A 21,456-nucleotide genomic window follows, 5' to 3' on the forward strand; every position below is an offset into this window, starting at 1 on the left:
TACCCCCCCGCACCCCGCCGCACCGGCCGCCCCATCTCCCTCCCGCTCGTGGCTCAGCTGCAGCCGGAAGCGGAAGCGTGGAGCCACGTGACGTGGGGCGGAGCCAATGGCGAGCGGGGGCGTGCGGAGAGGGGCGGCGCGTCACGTGACGGGGCGTGGGCTCGGCGGGCGGGATGCAAATGAGGAGGGCGGAGCGTGGGCCGAGGGGCACGTGATGGCGGGGGGCGGGATTATGCTAATGAGGAGCCGGAAAGCAGCGCCTATAGGGAGAACGCTGAGCCCCATATAGGGACCGCCAAAAAACCCATAGGGGACCCCCAGCCCCATAGGGGACCACAAAACCCCATAGGAGTCGCCAAAACCCCATAAGGGCCCCTCAGCCCCATAGGGGACCCCAAAACCTCATAGGGGACCCCAAAACCCCATAGGAGTCCCCAGCCCCATAGGGGACCCCAAAACCCCAGAGGGGACCCCAGCCCCATAGGGGACCACAAAACCCCATACGAGTCCCCAAAACCCCATAGGGGACCCTAGCCCCATAGGGGACCACAAAACCCCATAGGGGCCCCTCAGCCCCATAAGGGAACACAAAACCCCATAGAAGACCCCGAAAGCCCATAAGGGACCACAAAACCCCATAGGAGACCCCAAAACCCCATAGGGGCCCCCCAGCCCCATAGGGGACCCCAAAACCCCATAGGGATCCCTCAGTCCCATAAGGGACCCCAAAGCCCCATAGGGGAACCCAAAACCCCATAGGTATCCCTCAGCCCCAGAGGGGACCCCAAAACCCCATAGGGGCTCCCCAACCCCATAGGGGACCCCTGATTTGTGGAATCCAACTCCATAACCCGAGATGAGGTTCTAAAGCAGGTATGTTTATTACGGTGATGTGTCCACACCGGATGCCAGGGGGGTCACCGCCCTACCAAACTCGCATCACCACGGGCAGAAATGTGAGATATTTCAAAGCCAAGCTTATACATATTCAGCAGGTTTCCTGGGATCCATCTATATATTCAGCATGTTTCTGGGGAGCCATCTACATATTCATCATTTCCCAGGAATTCTTTTGCATACCATCCCTCCCCCCAGCACATATGTTGTAGCTCCTCCTGGTGGTGGTTGGATGAAGGCTCGAGGTCTTCCTCCCCTCCTGGTGGTTGTTGGATGAAGGCTCAAGGTCATCCTAACTCTGCCCTTTTCACCCCACTGCTGCTTTGCCAAGTCACTCTGGCTTCGGATGGTTCCTTGTGCTGGTCTTGTGCTAACTCAATTCCCCCTTTGTTGGGAAACGCCCCAAGTTTTCCCAGAGGGTTGCCCTCCTTGCGTGGGGAAGCACGACCACTCAATGTGAGTGCACACAGCTTCAACTTTATTGTAGCAACAAGCCCTTATATTGCATGCTTGTTTACAGGATCCAGGTTTCATGCAACCAAGCGCATCAGAGAACAATGGTGTTTCCCAAGCAATTTTCGTATACAGAACATCTTGCTAAGCTGCAGCGTACTATACACACCACTGCACCTGCACCTGTACTTATCAATCTATTTCTTTCATTTAAGATTACATCGTAAGTCATTAGTGAATCATTAGCTACGGTGGCTACGTGCTCCCGAGCACATCGCTCTGCAACAATTCCCCCCTTTTTCTTTTAAGGTTGCAGGGCAAAACAATCCTTCGGGTTGTGTCCCCCTTGATCTTGTAGCCAATCATGGATAATGTCCTGATCCTTGTTGTCAGTCACAACAAGTGCAGCTTTTTGGCGCGGTGGCACGTAGCAGACAACTATACAATATTCTAGCAACTATCACAAGTAGGATAATGATTAAGATCCATTTGACACCTTCCTTAATAATATCATATACCCAAGGAGTAAGACCTGGAAACACAGATCACAGCCAATCATCAATAGGATTATGATCCTTAGTAATGGATCAAGTGTGATTAAGCAACCAATGAATTTGCTTTTGAATCGATTCGCTATGATCAGAAAGATTAAAACAACACATTCCATCAAATTCTTTACAGCCATGCCCTTGAGCAGGTAAAAGAAAGTCTATCACGGCTCGATTTTGCAGCATTGCATAGCGAAGGCTGTTCATATCTTCTAACATTTCCTCAAGGATCTCTGAAGTATGATTGCTTTGTTTAACAGTCCAACAAGCAAGACGTTCAATCTGCTTCAAGGCTTGGGCGGCAGCAACTCCTGGGGCTAGGAATGAGGCGAAAATTCTAACAGTCACACTCCATAGCTGTACTTCGTTGGAACAGGTGCTGTCAAGGATTTGAAGAGACCGAAGCTCTTTGTGGGAGGCATTTCTAAGTTTCTTAGAAATCTTTGACCATTCTATAAAATAATATCACTAATCATATTAATAATATAACCATCATAATTCAATCAGAGCCTCGATTGACAACACACTAAACATAAGAAAAGATACAGGGCAAACAGCATAATGACAAGAAATACTGTTAAACCCATTAAAAAGAATGAGTTCCAATCAACATACACAGCAGGAATCAGAAACTCCCTAAGCTAATCTATTATTACTTACTGACCCTTGAAAGGTGACAAACCACCAGAAAGGAGAGAGAAGAAACACGCCAGCGGTGGATGTGACAGGCAGTGCCAGCAGGGCGTCCCCTGCTTCAAAGTGCACTTTTCCTCTCTCACCCACCACAAACTCTACCCTGCTTTTATTCTTCTCAGGGTCTGCAGGGTTTTTCCATTTTGTACACTGCATCCGCATGGCCAGTGCGATATACAGAGCACAAGTGGAAAACTGTTCGCAGAGCAAAACAAGCTACTAAGGTCAGCTCTCTCTACGAAACAAAATATTTACAACTATAGACTCAACTATCAGTTCCCTTAAAACTATCAGAGAACTTTGTTCTATCCCAAGATCATTCTATAGTGAGGGGCGTTTGGGCCCCAGATATAGGTGCCAGTTAAAGGGACCAGTGAACTGAAATCTGTTGGGCAATACTCCAGAATCCTATATCAGAATCACATGTGGAATCAAAGTAAGATAGCGTGCACCTTTGTCTCGAGTGATGCGTGGTCATATTTCTAAAATCCTAACTATTGGGATGAAAAACAGTTAATCATTCTATGGTACAGGGTCATCCCTTTACCTGGGATTCCTTTCCAGGTTTTGCCTTCACAAATTAAGAAAATGCTAAATGATAGGCTAATAACATCATAACCAAGGATTACTGATAATGAGGTGGTAAACGGCAAATTATGAAACAATACTAATAAGCAAGAAACACACAATCCCAGTTATTTTCTGCCTTGAGATGAAGCCGAATGTATTGCGTTGGAACCCACGTAAGGCCAGTCCCTGTAGATACACAAGTATATCCCCGACTCCCGTATTTCCCCCCTTTTTCTTTTAAGAATACCTCAGTGATATACATAATACAAAACTCGCTTGAACTGTGAAAACAAAGCAGGGTTGTTAACTTCCTTAAGAAAAGATTCCTCAATCTGCTGAATGACACCTGTAACATACAAAGAGTTAGTTAACTGATATTTTTTTTTGGGGGGGAGAGTGGATATTTGTCCAGTATAGTCAGCCATAGCAGTTGGAAAAACAAATGAATGCACAGGAATCCAGTCCAAATCTTTTTAGAGGGCATAAAATTTATAGACGACGTCGACCCCTCCCACACTGTTTTATAGCACTGTAGTACGCTGTAGAAAAAACAACATTTTTCCTTCCCATCCCCTTCAGATTGTCGTCAGGTGGGAAAAATTTCCAGTTCGTTCTCCGGATCTATTGGACTAGGGTCAAAAAGGTCCTCTAGTTGCAGTCCATCCTTGTCGTTAACAAAATTGTGGGCAGCAGAAGCGGAACGGCAAACGGCATGGGGGGGTTTACGGAGGGCGGTAGCGAAGCAGGGAAAATCCAGAGTGAACTACGGCTGCGGGTGCTGCGGGCACCTCGCAGCAGTGGCGGCAGTGCTCTCCGAGGGCTGCACTCTTTCTTCTCCCCGGCTGGGGGAAGGGTTGAAGTCCCAGATCGGGTCCGGCAGAAGCTGCTTTCCTCATCGAGGGGCACCGGCAAATGGTTGGAACGATTTGTCCTTCCCTGTCGAACTTGTTCGAACGCTGCCGAGATTCAGCGTCAAACAGGCAAAAGCTTCGCAGCTGTAATTTCAGCGTTCCAGAGTCTTATGCAAACTTTGTCCCAAACTGCCCCATCAAAAGAAAACCCAGAATTCAAAAACTCAGGGGCGTTTAAAACTCTCTGTAATTCTTTGAGATTTACTTGTTGCTCCTTCGTTAAAGAGCTCCCCATAGTTCCCATGCAAAACTGATCCACTTCACTGTGGAGAATACCAGCTCCACGTCTTTCACACAGCCCTGAGCCTTAGCCCAGCTCAGCAACTGCTCCAAGTCCTTTGATCGGACTGCTTCACCTCTCTTAGAGAGAATAAAAAGTCCATTCGCTTTTGTAAAAAGCAAGTAAGTAACCAGTGTGCTACCTGTTTATCCATGATGCACTGCAACTCCGTATCCCACCGCCTGCTGAGCTATGTTAGCCCATTTTGGGCGACCAACCGATATGGCAGAGGTTGCGCCCCCGGACAAACACACCTCATTGGGAGAAGGCGGGGGAGGAGGCGAAGGAGGGAGTAAATCTTCATTACCCTCTCCTGGGGGAAACAAATCGGGTTCGGACTCAGGGTCCTCTGCAGCAGCAGTAACAGGAGCAGAGGGGACAATACTATCCATATTTTTCACCGAAATAGGTATGCCTAAGGAAGGGTACGGCCGATCCTGAGTACCCCTCTGCGCCACAGGTGTTGCTAAGCCCAGCTGCTTAGCTGCTTGATCCGCAACATCCTGTTCCACTTTGTGGCGCTTAATACAATTAATAATTTCTCACCACTGTTTCATTTACTTCTCTGCCTCTTTACGATCATCAATCACATGATCCCATAGCGTATCGCCCAACTTTCGCCACTCCTCAACATTAAACAATGTCCCGGCATGCAAAAACGCACCCGATGAGCGACCATAATCTAATAAATTAGGGATTAACTTCATCGTCCCCGCTTTTCTAAAAAGCATAATAAAATCTAATGGGTCAGGAACTAATTTTAACGTCCCCGCATCGACCCCCTGCTTTTCTGAAAAGCACAATAACAGTAATTGGGCTATCTCCCGCTCCATCCCTGCGACGTAACGCAACGTAATCAATTCACCGGTGAAGATAGATGGAGCTGCGCTGGCCAGCATCTGCAAAAGAAGGCACGGTAGACCCCGGATCCACTACCCCTGGCAAGCCAAAAAGGCTTCTCCGCTGCCAACAATGCAATGGAGGAAAATGCGGTCCGCCCTTCACGCTCCCTGGGTAGGGTCCCTGTCCAGTAACCCCTGGCCTCGTTGGTCCCTGTTTGGGTGCCAAATGTTGGGGAACACCCCAAGTTTCCCCAAAAGGGTTGCACTACCGGTACTCGCGTGGGGAACGCAAGATCAACTCAATATGAGATGCATCCAACTTTATTGTAGCAACACACCATCTTATATAGTATTCATGCTTCCAGGGATACAGGGTCCAGGGATACAGGCTCTATGCAACAGGCATGCTAACACTATCGTTGCCCGAGTTATTTCCATATATGGGATACGTTGTTAACTACAGCACTATGGATACAGAATACTACGGATATGTTGGAATATACTAGAACACACTGGAAACACCACATTCCACGTATCTAGGGATTACATCATTACATCATAAATCATTAGTAAATCAGTAGCTACGTGCTGCCGAGCAACCTGCTTCTCAACAAAAGACTTGTTATTGACTTTTGTTTTCCTTGGACAGGTTCTTGTGGCCAAAGGCAGCAGATGCCCAACAGCAGCTCCATCAGCGACTTCCTCCTCCTGGCGCTCACAGACATGCGGCAGCTGCAGCTCCTGCTCTTCTGCCTCTTCCTGGCCATCTACCTGGCTGCCCTCCTGGGCAATGGCCTCATCAGCACAGCCGTAGCCTGCCACCACTGCCTGCACACCCCCATGCACTTCGTCTTCCTCAACCTCGCCCTCCTGGACCTGGGCTGCATCTCCACCACTCTCCCCAAAGCCATGGGCAATGCCCTCGGGGACACCACCACCATCTCCTACTCAGGATGTGCTGCACAGGTCTTTTTCTTTTTGCTTTTGTTTTCAACAGAGTATGGCATTCTCATCATTATGTCCTATGACCGCCTCCACCAGGTGCAAGGACTTTTTCTTGGGTTTTGTATAAATTGTTTGCAGTTGTAGTGCACCAAGATCGAAAGTTGCTCATTATGGCAAACCAAGCAATGGAAATTTGCCAAATTAGGGAAAAAGAGCTAAAAGGTCAGCGAGGGGGCACCATGATGAAGCAGAAGATGAAATAAAGGGGACGATGTAGGTGCTGTGCAAAGGAGGATGTGCGGTGCCAGGGGCTGAGCTGGGGGCACATCTCCGTACCCCTGCACGTGTGCTGCCCCATGCAGTGCCTGCACAGAGCTGCCAGGGGCTGCCTGTGGGGTGGTGGGGCTGGGCTGGGCTGTCCTGCAGAGAGGAATGCCCACAGAGACACCGTGCTGCAAGGCTGGGACCCCAAAATGACCCGGGAACTGAGCGCCCAGCTGCGCTGTGCTCACCTTGCCTGGCTCCCAGGTGCCCCCCTGCTTGTAGGAAAACACTTGGACACAGCGTTACCCCCACAGTCGGCAAAGGGAAAAGACAAACCCCCGCCCGCCCGCGTGGGAAGCAGCAACTCAGGGTAAGTTCAAACAGCTTCATTTATTAGGGCAGCAGCCCTTCCTTATATAGCATACTTGTTTACAAGATAGGTGCCCCACAAATATCAGAACAAGATAGGTGCCCCACAAATATCAAAAGTGTCTCAAAACGAAGTGTCTCAAAACAATATCATTTCCCAGGCTATTTTTGAGCACCACACCTGCTGTTAATTAAAGCACTACAAGCAGTAAATTCCACACATACACAGCTTACTTCTTATCTAAGGTCATACCGTAAATCTTTGAGAAAAGTCAGCTACGCGCTACCAGGCATGCAATGTTTCCCAATACCTGCTGCTCTGCCACTGCCCCTTCTCAACAAGGCAGTGGAGAAATAAAATTGAACAGCTTGTGGGTGGAGACAAAAATCACTTCTTTCCTTGCTTAGAACCCAATGACAACAAACTTTGTGTTTTAATGGCTACGTATCACATGCAAGTTTCTCTGCACACCATGGAACAGCTATTGAATTCAGTGTCCCCTTCACTTAATTGGAACTGCACCTAACCCACAACACATTGAACTAATATTTTATATTTTCAAATGATTTCCAACACAGAAATTTGATCATGCTTTGTTAGGATTTCTTATCCCTCTTATTCTTCATCTATTTAGTGAAATGAAAACGATTTGCTATGTTTGTGTTTCAGTTTTGTTGTCTCAAGTCCTCCCCTCTTCTTTTCCAATAATGAACAATAACTGCCTAAATTACCCCTGTGTACAAGTTAGTTATTTCTGTTTGTCTTGGTTTGTCATGGTGATGACAAGAGTTTAAGGATGGGCAGGCGTGGCAGGTAGATTCTATCACCTTGCCACGAAGCCGCGATGGTAAGCGTTACGTGCTCACCATGGTGGAGGCAACCACTGGGTGGCTGGAAAGATTTCCAGTACCCCATGCTACTGCCCAAAACACTGTATTAGGACTGGAGAAACAAGTCCCGTGGTGACATGGCACTCCAGAAAGAATTGAGTCCGATAATGGGACTCATTTCCAAAACTCCCCAGTGGATATTTGGGCCAAAGATCATGGCGCTGAGTGGATTGATCACATCCTCTATCATGCACCGGCTTCTGGTAATATCGAACGATACAAAGGGCTGTTAAAAACTATGTTGAAAGTAATGGGTGGCAGAACACTGAAGTGCTGGGAGAAGCATTTGGAAGAAGCCACCTGGTTGGTCAACACTTGAGAATCTATGAATCGCAATGGTCCTGCCCTATGCAGCTCCCTACACACTGCAGAGGGAGATAAGGTCCGTGTAGTAGGGACCCCGATGGCATCTGATTTCATCACACTTTCTCTCAAGCATTATGCACAAACACCACAAGGCCTTAAAGCAACGCATCCCACCCAAGCTCTGACAGTCCATGGGGCGAGAGTGATGGAGATAACAGGAAAGGTTTCCAACCTTGGTGATTCTATGGTTCTTAGCAAGCAGAGCACGGGAGGCACAAGTCGTGATGCTGACGGTTGCGACTCGTTTGTCTCAGGAGGCTGCTTGTCCAGCAGGAGGCAGCTTGGCACAGGAAGCACATCCCCAAGCCACTCATCCCAGCAGGGACAAGACAGCAGCCACCTTGCTCAGGATGAGCCCTGAATTGAGTGAAAAATCTCGTCTTATCTCCAGGCTAAATGTCTCCAGGTTCACCCATCACCCTTTGTCTTTCATCCTCCCACTGTGCAAGGCAGTGCGGAGCCTGGCTCCGTGTTCTCCACGATCTCCTGACGGGCACTCACAGGCTGCAGTGATGTGCCCTCAGCCTTCCCTGGCTGCTCGGCCAGGGCACACTGCTCCCTCCTGCCCGGCTCCTTCTACACCAAGACCACCTCCTTCCACCTCCTGATTGCCATGGTGGTGGGTTTCCCATCTGCAGCCCATCACTGTGCTGTCCCAGCCCCACACTTGCCCCCGCTGTGCCTGCACTGCACAGGACAGCTGTGTTTGGGGTGGGGAAGAGTTCCCCAGCACAAGTGCCCGTGGCAGCCCTCAGTGCCCCACGCTCCCCAGCATTCCTGCTTGGCAGCCCCAGGGCTGCCCCAGCCGTGTCCCACACAGGGGTCTGCGGACAGCCCTACTCCACCACCAGGAGCACGGAGATGGCTTCAGGAAAAAGCTCTGCCATAAACATGCAGTCAGTGCTGGAAATGGCTGATGTGAGAGGCTGGGGCTGACAAATGTCCAGAGCCACCTTCCTGGTCTGCCCATGTCCCCAAGGGCATAGAGAAGAAGGGGAGGATGGAAGCGAAAAGAGAGCAGCACTGCAAAGACCACGTCCTGCTGCTGTCCGTGGCCATTGGAGCTGGGCAGCAGCAGCCCCGTTTCAAACACAGATGAGAGGACGGGGCACTGGGCAGTGAGGGGCAGCCCCCGTGGACAACAAGGCTGCTGCTCCGTGTCGCAACTGGCCTCTTGGCCCCTGAATTCCTCCTGCACATGCAAGTTGCTCCTGCAGTTTCAGAGATGGGAAAACATGGGAGCAGAGACAAAGGAATTTCTGCTGGCTTCTTTATTGTACTGATCAACAGACAGCCTTGATCTAGAGGTACATGAGATGAGTGAGTCAAAACACTACAAAAATGTAGCAGACCAAGAATAGAGTTTTTAAAAGCACTATTGTCTTTGAAAATAATAATGAAGACAAATGATGACAAGAGATTGTCCTAACAATTTCTGAATGACCTTGGGACTCCTGTTAGGCTGACATGCATCTTATGGATGTTGAAGAAGTACGTATTGCTCACTGCATCCTTCAGCTCCTGAATCCTCATGAGAGGATTCAGTGCTGGGGGCACCACTGAGTATAGAAATGATGCCACCAGATTAAGGGATGGAGAAGAGACAGAGGGGGGCTTCAGGTAGGCAAACATGGCAGTGCTGACAAAGAGGGAGACCACGGCCAGGTGAGGGAGGCACGTGGAAAAGGCTTTGTGCCGTCCCTGCTCAGAGGGCATCCTCAGCACAGCCCTGAAGATCTGCACATCGGACAGCACCATGAAAACGAAACACCCAAAGATTAAAGAAAGACTAAGATAAATAATACCAGTTTCCCTGAGGTAGTCTGATTCAGAGCAGGAGAGCTTGAGGATCTGGGCGATTTCACAAAAGACCTGGTCCACAGCATTGCCGTGGCAGAGTCGCAGTGAAAATGTACTGGCAGTGTGCAGCAGAGCATAGAGAACCCCAGTGCCCCAGGCAGCTGCTGCCATGGTGGCACAAGCTCTGCTGCCCACCAGGGTCCCGTAGTGCAGGGGCTTGCAGATGGCAATGTAGCGGTCATAGGACATGACTGTGAGAAGGAAATACTCTGCTGTGAGGAAGAAGAGAAAGACCTGTGCGGCACATCCTGAGTAGGAGATGGTGGTGGTGTCGCAGAGGGCATTGGCCATGGCTTTGGGGAGAGTGGTGGAGATGCAGCCCAGGTCCAGGAGGGTGAGGTTGAGGAGGAAGAGGTACATGGGGGTGTGCAGGTGGTGGTCGCAGGCTACGGCTGTGCTGATGAGGCCGTTGCCCAGGAGGGCAGCCAGGTAGATGGCCAGGAAGAGGCAGAAGAGCAGGAGCTGCAGCTGCCGCGTGCCTGCGACCGTCAGGAGGAAGTTGCTGATGGAGCTGCTGTTGGGCATCTGCTGCATTTGGGAATGGTGACCTGTCTAGGGGAATAAGACATAGGTGTGTTAGGAAAGCCTTCAGAAGAATCAGTCAGTTCTGCTCTAAACCTGTGCACACATGGAGGTTTCCAGCAGTCTCTCCTCTACTTGATGGGGGGACATTTTCTGAAGTTGGATCCCTCACTGAATGAGTCCCATTGTGTCCAGCATCTCTGTAGGGATGTTCCCTGCTTGTCAGACTGAGAGGTGAAACTGGCAGACTGGCCATCTGCCTTTGTGATGAACGAAGGAGGGATTCCTCTCATCCTACACTGCCCTTCTTCAGAGATGTGTCCATAATATCAGAATCAGAGACTTCATGCTCCCAGTCTTGAGAAGGGAGAGAAAGAAGCTCATGAAGGCAGGATTGACCATATCTTCTGTATAGAGACTTGCTGTGATAGTGTAGAGTCTGTATTCAATTTGATTTACAGTATACACCACTCTTATTTGTTACTCTGTGTGTCATGGAGGGAAAAATCTTGGCAGTATGCATTCTTCCAGAGATGCAAGGTACCTTCAGACCCTGCTCTCCAGAAGACAATATACTGCAAAAGGATCCACTTGAGCATCTTTTGCTGATTGAGATTCCCTCACTGCATTTGGGAAATGATAGAAAACCTTCAGATTTTCTTTTGTTTTCAGTATAAACATGAGTCATTGCTCAGAGGCACACTGCCCCACTACAACATGGAGAACGATCTGGAGGGCTGCTGTGTCCATCAGGCTTATACCTAACTGCCCCGTGCAGCCCGTTGCTCCGCTGCAGGATGGCTGCACCCACACGTTGCTCTGGAGAAGAGCCCGGGCTGTGCAGAGGGCCAGTGTCCAACTGCTCTCTGTCTCAGCCCAGCTCTGGGGAGAAGGACAAAAGGGACATGGGGAGGCTTCGAATTCACGGGGCTGGAGCAAAGGCTCTGAGACTGGAGGAAGAGCCCAAAGGAGCTGTGCCCATCTTGGGGCTTGTGGCAGCTTTCCAGGGCACCCCCACAGTGGTAGCCTCGAGCTGATGTCTCCTGGAGAGGGAGATCATTCCTCAATCTGAAGCAACTGCACTGCACACAGCTTGAGAAATGCAGAGGAGATGTGGGCGTCATGACCCCAAGAAAATTCCCCTAGAATGGAATCAGAGGCAGAACTAGAGCTTAACATTCCTACCTGCACTGCTGTTGCCAGAGGCATTCCAGGAAGTCTTATTATTACCCAGGCCCCTGCCCTGGCAGGGGGCTCCTTCCTCCAACATGTCTCCCCACAGCGCCCTGGGCAGCTCCCCGGGCAGGCTGAGTGCTGAGCCTGGAAGGTGGCAGAGTCCCTGCCCCGGCACACAGCCCCTGGGCCACAGCAGGGACCCTGCTCTGCACCACAGCCCTGGGCACCCGGCTGCACCCCCGGCTGCACAGCCTGCAGCCATCCTGGGAAACGCAGCCCTCAGGGCTGTGCTCTGATGCTGCAGCAGGTGATCTCTCATCTGGAGCAGATCTTTTCCCATGATTTAAAAAAAGACAAACTATGAGCGTCTACAGCCAAGTCTGTTCAGGAATGTCTCAGCTTCAGTTATTCTTCCAGGTGAAGCAGCTGCACTGACTGCAGAGAGAGACTTATCGAGTCAAGGGCTGTGAGCAATGCTCCTCCAGTGAGCTCACAGCCGGCTTACATGCCACACAGCCTGTCATCACTCTCTCCCTTCTCACGTCTCTCACTCACATGCAGACCATGTCCCCAAGCCCTGCGGCGTGGTGCACAGGAGCTGCCCCTGAGCAGAGCTGTCTCTCTGCAGCGCTGCCTGTTTGTATAAGCTCTCAGTGTCCCAGGAGCCTGGCCCAGCTCACCAGCAAAGGATGGGCTTTTCTCTTCCCCACGGCTCTCCCTGGAGATATCCATGGGGCTCCAGGGCAGACAGCTCCTGCAAGGCAGCGGAGTCATCACAGCAGAATGTACTTGGAAGACAGCTCAGTTAATCACTACATGCCCAGTGGATTCCAGGAGCACGGCTGGTCCAATCAGAACAGGCTTGCCCACGAGAAGAGCAAATCTGGAAACCTCTGTCAAATCTGGAAACCTCTGCTCATGGCCCATATGAAAAAGGAGACACAGTCAAGGACAGGGAGGGGTTGGCTTCCCTGTTCTGGGCAGTGATTCTGCTGAGGCAGTGTGGGCATAACATTACAGAATCATAGAATAGCTTAGGTTGGAGGGGACTTCAGAGATCACTTAGTCCCAACCCCCCAGCCATGGGCAGGGTTCCCTACCACCAAATCAGGCTGCCCAGGATCCCATCCAACCTGGCCTTGAATGCCTCCAGGGATGGGGCATCCACAACCTCTCTGGGCAGCTTTTCCACTGCCTCCAAGTAAAACATTTCTTCCTGACAGATAACCTAAATCACCCCTTTTTAATCTAAAGCCATTCCCCTTTGTCCTGTTACTGTCAGGCCATCCCATCTTAACCCCAGGGTTAGGCATCTCATCCGCTGAAGGAAACTCTGGGGCTGAAATGGGATTCAGTTCCTCACAGAACCATGGGAGTTGGGAGTCCTCATCGTGGAGATGAGATGTGCACAATGAGGTGTCTGCGTGTGAGTCCCTCATCTGAATCCTTGGTCTTTATTCAGTGGTGACTCAGCTGCTCACACACACAGTCGGTGATGATGAAGGTGTCTGGGGTGATCCTACCTATGTGCTACTGCTTGGACGCTTGGGTGGAAAATCTCTGAGATAGACACCTCATTCTCGAATATCAGCTGAGGGCCAGAAGGGAGGTGTTCTTGGTCATCCTAAATGCCACCACAGCCCTGTGTTTAGGGCACCCCGTGTGCCTTTTGCACCTGTCCCCATGGACCATGTGGTGTTATTCAGCCGACCAAATGGATGAGCTCACAAGAGAAGAGCCCGATCTTCCTCTCTGCTCCACCTGTGGCATACTGTGAAGTTCAAGGCCTCACAAAGATAGGTCACATCTACATTCTTTCCCCAGTGACACCTTTGTTTGCTCTGGGCTCTCATCTGAATGGCATCAGAAGAAGTGTAGGGTCATGCCAGTTCCCAGTTGACTGGAAGCTGGCAAATGCTCCAGCTTTAAAGGAAAGCAAAAAAGAAGACCCCAACGATTACGGACCTGTCAGTCTCACTTCAGTGCCTTTCTGATGTCAGTAGAGCTTTGGATCCTGTTTCTTACATCAGCCTTCTGGACAAAATGTCCTGCATACAGCTACACAGAAACATACCGTGTAGTGTGAGCATTTGGCAATGGGTTGGGCCCAATGGGTTATTGTAAATGGGATTCCATCAGGCTGGTGGACGGTCACTAGCAGGGTTCCTCATTTTAGGGGCTCCAGAGCTCCATTTTAGAGCCACTTGTCTTTAATGATTTCATCCATGGCTTGCATGCAGGTCAAGAAGATGTTCCGAGCAAGTTTGCTGACAATACCAAATAGGGTGGAGCTGTTGACTCCATCAAGGGTGGAGAGGCCTTGCAGAGAGATGTGGACAAGTTAGAGAACTGGGAAAGCACCAACTGCATGAAGCATAACAAGAACAAGTGCCTGATTCTGCACTCAGGTAGGGGCAACCCTGGACATACACACTGACAGGGGGATGGGACACTGGAGAGCAGTCCCACTGAAAGGGATTGGGGGTCCTGGTCAGCAGCCAATGGAACGTGAGTCAGCTGTGTGCCCAGGCAGCCAGGAAGGCCAACCGTGCCCTGGGCTGCATCGAGCATGGCATTGCCAGCCGCGTGAGGGAAGGGATTGTCCCGCTCTGCTCTGCACTGCTGCAGCCTCACCTGCAGCACTGGGTGCACTCCTGGGCACTGCAGAACATAAAGGACATCAAAGTATGGAGAGTGCCCAAAGGGGGGCACTGGAAGAGGCCCCCAGGGAAGTGGTTCCAGCACCAAGATTGCTAGAGATCAAGAAGTATTCAGGCCATGCTCTCAGTCATTTGGTCTGCTTTGTGGGTGGTCGTGTGGAGACTGAAGTTGGACTCAGTGATCCTCGTGGGTCCTTTCCAACACGGGATATTCTCGGATTCTCTGACAGTGGGTATGAGCACAGTGATGTTGGAGTCCCTGTGCTGTCGCAGTGGATAGGAGCTCAGTGACACCAGAGTCCCGGTGGTGTCTCGGTGGAGTGGAGAGCAGTGATGTCAGAATTACAGAGTTGTTGCACTGGTCAGTATTACAGTGATGTCAGGGTCACTCTGCCGTCCCAGTGGGTTGGAGCACTGTGATGTCAGAGGTCCTGTGCTGTCGCACTGGGAAGGAGCACAGTGACAGCAGATTCACTGCTCTGTCTCAGTGGGCAGTGGTGCAGTGATGATGCATCGGTACATGTCTTTCATTTGACATCATACAAACCTCCATCCCACTGCCCCAGGAAGAGCCCTAAGCCAGCATGAGGGACAGGATCTCCCTTCCAAGGGTCTGGGGATCAGGGCTTGGCCTTTCCACTTCATAAGACAAAGGAGGGTTTTCTCAGCATGAGTGTCGCCATCACAGTGCCTTTGTCTACCTGTAATCAGGGCTTCCAATCATCTGCTCGGAGAAGTCCCTGGGGAAGCTGTGTTGGTAATGGCCCTCAGTGGGGCCCATTAGTACTCCAAGAAACTTCCCTCTTACTTCTGACTTCATCTTCTTGAGCACTTCGTGCCGTATTCTCACAGGAATGGAGGTAGATGGACTCAGCAGCAAATGCCCCCTGGGGCCCATTTCAATCTACAGAGCCCTCATGTGCCTTTGTGCCTTCCTGTCATCTTCTTCAAGTGTTCACAACTTGAACAGCACACTGGAGAGTTATCTGGGGAAAGCTAAAAGAGGAAATGACCAATGAGCATTTAAGAAGTCTAGTTATTTATGGTTTGGTTTAAACAAGAAGTTAAAGCAGCACTTGGCAACAGATATTGATCCTGGATGGCCCCTAAGAGCTTCGCTCTGTCACAGCATGGACAAATGCCCTCCTCAACTTGAACTGAATTGATACAATTGAATGAACAGTAAAACACAGCGAACAACTGCATGCCATGTCCAAGCTGCATCTCATGAGGCTTGTCTTTCACAGGGAAGAGTTGCACAAGAAATGAGTTAGGCAGAGATAGGAAGGGATAGATACAAACACAGTTCAGGAGGTGACAAAAGAGCTCATGAGACTGTGGAGAGAGGGAGCAAGATCCAACCTCCCTGAAGCTCATAAAGCAGCCAGAGAGTTGGGAGGTATCAGAGTGAACAAAGAGCAAGGGATGGGGGAAACCTGGAGGGCAGTGCGAAGAGCATGTGTCCAGATGGCCTGCTGGGAACATGCCCTTAACCATGGTCATTTATTTAGGAGGGTTGGTGACACCTGGAGGATGAGGGAAATGAAATGTGCAGCAGTGTAGAGCAGCGGTGGATGCTGGGCATTAGTCACAGGGCACTGGCTTTGGCACCACTGTGTGTGTCCCTGTACCTGAAGGCATTCATGTCATCCTAGCACAGTAATGGAAAACATTCTCCTTTTTGAAAAAAACAAAAAGACACAAAATCCCCTAGAAGACGATTACTTACAAATTCAAAAGAAGCAGTACTGGTGAGAATTTAAGAAGTTGAGTAGTGTGTTAACAAATTTGCATTCATTTCCGTCTTTGTCTTCAATCCTTGGTTTCAATTTTATTGACATTAATTAACATCTTTCAGACTTAGAGCTTCTAAAGGAAAAGAAGATCTGTTGGTGTCCTGCACAGAGCCTGGTGACCCCCAGATTGTCCCTGCCCAGAATTGTCCATGACATCTCTCAGTCTTTGCACTGCCTGACTCACACTGAAGACCTGAGCGCTTTTTGTTTTTCTCAGCTCTTGTTTTCAATGGCCACATGCAGCACAGGAGGCTTCATGCCCTTCATGCCAGGTACCCTGCCCCATTCTACTTTGGGTCCACATTCTCCCTTGCCTTCCTTCTGTCACCTACATATTTCAACAAGCCCGTATTGTCTTAAATATGCCTGGGAAGATTCAATTGTGGGTGAGCTCTAACCTTCCTAAAATCATCTCAGCAGGTGCACTAGGACAAATTCTCTGTATTGCTGCTAGGGGACATCTTGGTTCCACTTCCTGTCTGCTTCCTTTCTGTCCTGCACCCCACAGACACTTGAAGAAGCCAAGGTGCGCTCTTCTTAAGAAAAAAGGTGTGTTCTTCTCTCTTGCCCTCCCTTCAGACTCCTCAGCTCCATCATCCCATGGCCACTGCAGCCCACGCTGTCTTTCACCTCCACCCCACAGGCCCCTCCTTGCTGGAGAGGATGAGATCCAGCAGAGCACCTCTCCTCTTGGGTTCCTCCATGCCTTGCTCAAGAAGCTGTCATCTGTGCTCTCCAGGCATCTGCTGGATGCCGTATGTCCTGCTGTGCTGTCCCTGCAGCAGATACTTGAGTGAAAAAGGTCCCCACAGGAGACATGGGCCTGAGAACATCAGGCTCCCACCCGTCTGTAGAGGGCGCCTTCCCCTTGTTCTTCCTGATCAGGAAGCCAGGAACAGACACTGCTGGTCTCCTCTGTTCACCATTTCCATTAGCTCTTACCTGGCTCCTGTGCTATCCCCAGGAAGAGCTGGATGCACTCACACAGAGGGCAGTTGCCCTTACTTGTCTCCTCGCCCATCCATGGTACAGCTTCTGTATGCCCCTTGTGCTACAGTCCAGTTGTGGAAGGCATTTAACCCTGTCCCTGTGGGTCCATGGAGAGCTGAATCCCATTTCAGCCACAGGTTTTGCATCTGGGGATGAGATGCCTGCACTGCCCCAGGGGCATCACTGCCCTGCACTGGGGAAGCCAGCCCCTCCCTGTCCATCTCTGTGTGTCCTTCTTGTGACAGCACACACTCTCTGGTAGGACTAACCATATTTCTGGAATTAGTCACTGCCCACTGGACATTTGGCAGTTAATTCAGCAGATTTCAAAGAATAATCATGATGCTGTTGTCTTTCAGGAGCTGTTGGTCATGGAGAGCCAGGGAATTCTGAGGGGAGATGAGTGGGGAGGAAAAAATGGCATCCTCTGCTGCTGAGCTGGGCCGGGCTCCTGGGACACAGGGAGCTCATACAAGCAGGCAGCGCTGTAGAGAGACAGCTCTGCCCAGGAGCAGCTCTCCTGCACAGCACAACAGGGCAAGGGGCATGAACGGTGGGTGACAGGAGGATAGAAGAGAAAGGAGAGAGCGATTACAGGAAGTGTACAGTGTGAGCAGGCTGTGAGCTCACTGGAGGAGCATTACTCACAGCCCTTGACAAGGTACGTCTTTGGCTGCAGGCAGTGCAGCCACTTTTCCTGGAGGAATCACTGAAGCTGGGACATCCCATTGCAGATCTGGCTGCATACACTCTGTGTTTATTAATCATGGAAAAAGTCCTGCTCCAGATGAGGGCTGCCCTGCTGCAGCATCAGAGCACAGCCCTGAGGGCTGCGTGTCCCAGGACGGCTGCAGGCTGTGCAGCCGGGGGTGCAGCCGGGTGCCCAGGGCTGTGGTGCAGAGCAGGGTCCCTGCTGTGGCCCAGGGGCTGTGTGCCAGGACAGGGACTCTGCCTGCTGCCAGGCTCAGCACTCAGCCTGCCTGGGGAGCTGTCCAGGGTGCTGCAGAGAGAAGTCCCTGCACCAGAGGGGACTATCCACAAGGAAGGACAAAGGAGGGATTTTCTGCTATGCTTTCTCTTTCCTGTTTATAGGAGATGGTAAAGATGTAGAGGGAGAAATAGAAAAGGATTTATCAAGTCTGATCACATCAAGAGGGAATCCTAAATTGCATTCAGCCACTCTACTTTCTATAAACACATTTTTTCTTGCTGTCAACCCATGGGACATTTCTTAGGTTCCCTTTTTCACTTGAAAGAATGAACATGCACTTAGATAGTGCCGTGCAAACAGGGTGGGTTCTGGAAACCAAATAGAAATGCAGAGATTTTGGGCTGCTGTCTGTAAGTGCAGACAGGGAAAAGACTGGAAAAGAGCTCCCAGGAGGGACATGTGCCGACCACAGAGATATGAACAGGGAATGAATGGGAAGTAAGAATATACATATACATATATATATTTTTCCCAGTGCACACCACCACCACGTTCCCATGAACCCACAGGGACAAGGCTGCTTCCTTCAGAGAGAAAGGGAAGAGGCTCTCATGGCAAGCTGAACCTCCTGAAATGTAGATCACATCATGCAGCTGAATTAATACTTTCCAAAGAGAAAGACTTGTCACTCACTTCTGTTCTCCTTGGACACGTTCTTGTGGCCAAAGGCAGCAGATGCCCAACAGCAGCTCCATCAGCGACTTCCTCCTCCTGGCATTCGCAGACACGCGGCAGCTGCAGCTCCTGCTCTTCTGCCTCTTCCTGGCCATCTACCTGGCTGCCCTCCTGGGCAACGGCCTCATCAGCACAGCCGTAGCCTGTGACCACTGCCTGCACACGCCCATGGACTTCGTCTTCCTCAACCTCGCCCTCCTCGACCTGGGCTGCATCTCCACCACTCTCCCCAAAGCCATGGCTAATGCCCTCTGCGACACCACCACCATCTCCTACTCTGGATGTGCTGCACAGGTCTTTTTCTTTATGTTTTTGTTCTCAGCAGAGTATTCTCTTCCTCACCATTATGTCGTATGACCGCTACATTGCCATCTGCAAGCCCCTGCACTACAGGACCCTGGTGGACAGCAGAGCTTGTGCCACCATGGCAGCAGCTGCCTGGGGCTCTGCGGTTCTCCATGCTCTGCTGCACACTGCCAGCACTTTTTCAATACCACTCTGCCAAGGTAATGCCATGAACCAGTTCTTCTGTGAAATCGCCCAAATCCTCAAGCTCTCTTGCTCTGGTTCTTACCTCAGGGAAGTTGGACTTGTCATATTAGGTGTCTTAATCTTTTTTGCTTGTTTACTATTCATGGTGCTGTCTGATGTGCAGATCTTCAGGGCCGTGCTGAGGATGCCCTCTGAGCAGGGACGGCTATCTCACCTGGCCATGGTCTCCCTCTTTGTCAGCACTGCCGTGTTTGCCTACCTGAAGACGCCCTCTATCTCCTCCCCATCCCTGGACCTGGTGGTGGCGGTGTTATACACAGTGATACCTCCAGTAATCAACCCCCTCATCTACAGCATGAGAAACCAGCAGCTCAGGGATGCCCTCAGGAAACTCTGTCAAGACACGTTCCTTCAGCATCAGTAAAATGCTCTTCATGGGACGATCAAAAATTCAGGAAAAGCTTGGACTGCCTTTCTTTCATCTCTTCCCCCCTCGCTCCCAATCTCTCAATCCTATGATGGTTTTAGTTCCAATTAAGTAACACTATTCATCACATTTCTTCTTTATTTTCTACGTTCTTCTGGCTGGCAATCCTCATGTACAAAAGTAGCCAGGCTCTTTGCCTAGATAGAGAAATGATCAGAAAATCATTGATCTCAGCTCCCATCTCCTCTGGATGACGGAGAGGAGCCCTTGGTTCCTTGGTGCTGGAACCAGGAGCCCAACTGCCACACGGAGCAGCAGCCCTGGTGTCTGTGGGGCTGCCCCTCACCGCCCCATGGGCGCTCCCTCTCTGCTGCCTTTGAGTCAGGCTGCTGCTTCCCTGGAGCCATGGCCATGGGCAGCAGCAGGACATGGTCTTTTCAGTGCTGCTCTCCTTATACCACCACGCCGTTCTCCTTTCTCCTTGCCATTGTGTCAGCCCTCAGGTCCCGTGTTACGGAGCAGATCAAGGAAAAACACTTTACTTGATATATTCCTGGTATTGTCTCAAAGCCTTGGAAGATTCAAGTGTTCCCACGTCAACAGACTGAAGGCTGGAGACTTGGGGGAGGAGGGAGTCCTGTGAAAATGGAGACGGCCTTGCTCTGTCCAAAACATTCCCATTTTGCTGTCAGTTTTGACTGCAAACTTGTTTTTGATGATCTTGCTTGTTGCAGACTCACTTGTTCACAGCCCTGGATGGCACACAGGTACATCTAGCAGCCATAGAAGGATGCCAGAGAGATCCTTGGGGTTCTTTTTTGAGACTTTTGAAACCTCGGGACAAGGATGCTCGCAACCCAAGAGCCCCGCACCTCTCTTGGCTGGACCAAAGCTGGAACGTGGACCAGTGATCTCTGTCTCTGTCCATCTCCCTCTCTGTCTCCCGCTGCCTCACCTCTCTCTTTTCTTTCTCTTCTGCTCAGAAAGATGTTAAGTGACACAAGGCTTACTTACTAGGAAACGAGGATGCAAGTGCTTGTGAACCTTCACACAAACTCAGGGAACTGCTACAATGTGCCTCCGGCGTGGATGTGCTTGTGGGAGTAGAGGGAAGAATTGCTTCTAAAACCCTTCCCGCAAAGAGGGCACTAGAAGGGTCTCTATCAATTGTGGATGCGCTGGTGGACAATGAGTTCAGTACTGCTTTTAAAGCCCTTCCCACACTCAACGCACTTGTAGGGCCTCTCTCCTGTGTGGATGCGCTGGTGGATGATGAGATGGGGACTCCTTTTGAAGCCCTTCCCACAATCAGGGCACTTGTAGGGTCTCTCTCCTGTGTGGATGCCCTGGTGGCGGATGAGGTGGGAACGTCTGCTGAAGCCCTTCCCACACTCAGGGCACTTGTAGGGTCTCTCTCCTGTGTGGACGCGCTGGTGGCGGATGAGTTCAGTACTGCATTTGAAGCTCTTCGCGCACTCAGGGCACTTGTACGGTCTCTCTCCTTTGTGGATGCGCTGGTGGCGGATGAGTTCAGTACAGCGTTTGAAGCCCTTTCCACAATCAGGGCATCTGTAGGGTTTCTCTCCTGCGTGGACGCGCTGGTGGACAGTGAGTTCAGCTCTGCTTTTGAAGCTCTTCCCACACTCAAGACACTTGTAGGGTCTCTCTCCTGTGTGGACGCGCTGGTGGACAGTGAGTTCACTACTGCTTTTGAAACTCTTCGCACACTCAGGGCACTTGTAGGGTCTCTCTCCTGTGTGGATGCGCTGGTGGACAGTGAGGTCAGTTCTGCTTTTGAAGCCCTTCCCACATTCAGGGCACTTGTACGGTCTCTCTCC

The 21,456-nt window shown here is 50.7% G+C and overlaps 2 protein-coding genes and 1 pseudogene across 4 annotated transcripts in view; 1 reads left to right on the forward strand and 2 right to left on the reverse strand.

The window, feature by feature from the left end:
• Positions 1-154, reverse strand: part of LOC110391091 (zinc finger protein 664-like) — a 38,736-nt gene extending 38,582 nt beyond the window's left edge. Inside the window, exon 1 of the mRNA XM_021382812.1 lies at positions 24-154. Within this exon, the coding sequence (XP_021238487.1) occupies positions 24-35 (12 nt within the window). The 5' untranslated portion in view covers positions 36-154. The remainder of the gene's footprint in view (positions 1-23) is intronic.
• LOC110391089 (zinc finger protein 345-like) overlaps positions 1-21,456 on the reverse strand; it is a 51,069-nt gene that overhangs the window by 5,253 nt on the left and 24,360 nt on the right. The window contains exons 5-6 of one of the 3 annotated variants that reach the window (XM_021382809.1): positions 18,658-21,456; positions 13,758-15,243 (exon numbers count right to left, since the gene is read on the reverse strand). The exons of 1 other annotated variant lie outside the window; for it this stretch is intronic. In XM_021382809.1, coding sequence (XP_021238484.1) covers positions 20,782-21,456 — 675 coding nt within the window. In that variant the 3' untranslated portion in view covers positions 13,758-15,243; positions 18,658-20,781. Of the gene's footprint in view, positions 1-13,757; positions 15,244-18,657 lie in introns of those variants that run through there. One more of the 3 variants, XM_021382808.1, reaches the window with a different exon arrangement.
• LOC110391093 lies at positions 18,700-19,643 on the forward strand (annotated as a pseudogene).

The sequence above is a fragment of the Numida meleagris genome, unplaced genomic scaffold (genome assembly GCF_002078875.1).
Source record: "Numida meleagris isolate 19003 breed g44 Domestic line unplaced genomic scaffold, NumMel1.0 unplaced_Scaffold295, whole genome shotgun sequence".
NCBI lineage: Eukaryota > Metazoa > Chordata > Aves > Galliformes > Numididae > Numida > Numida meleagris.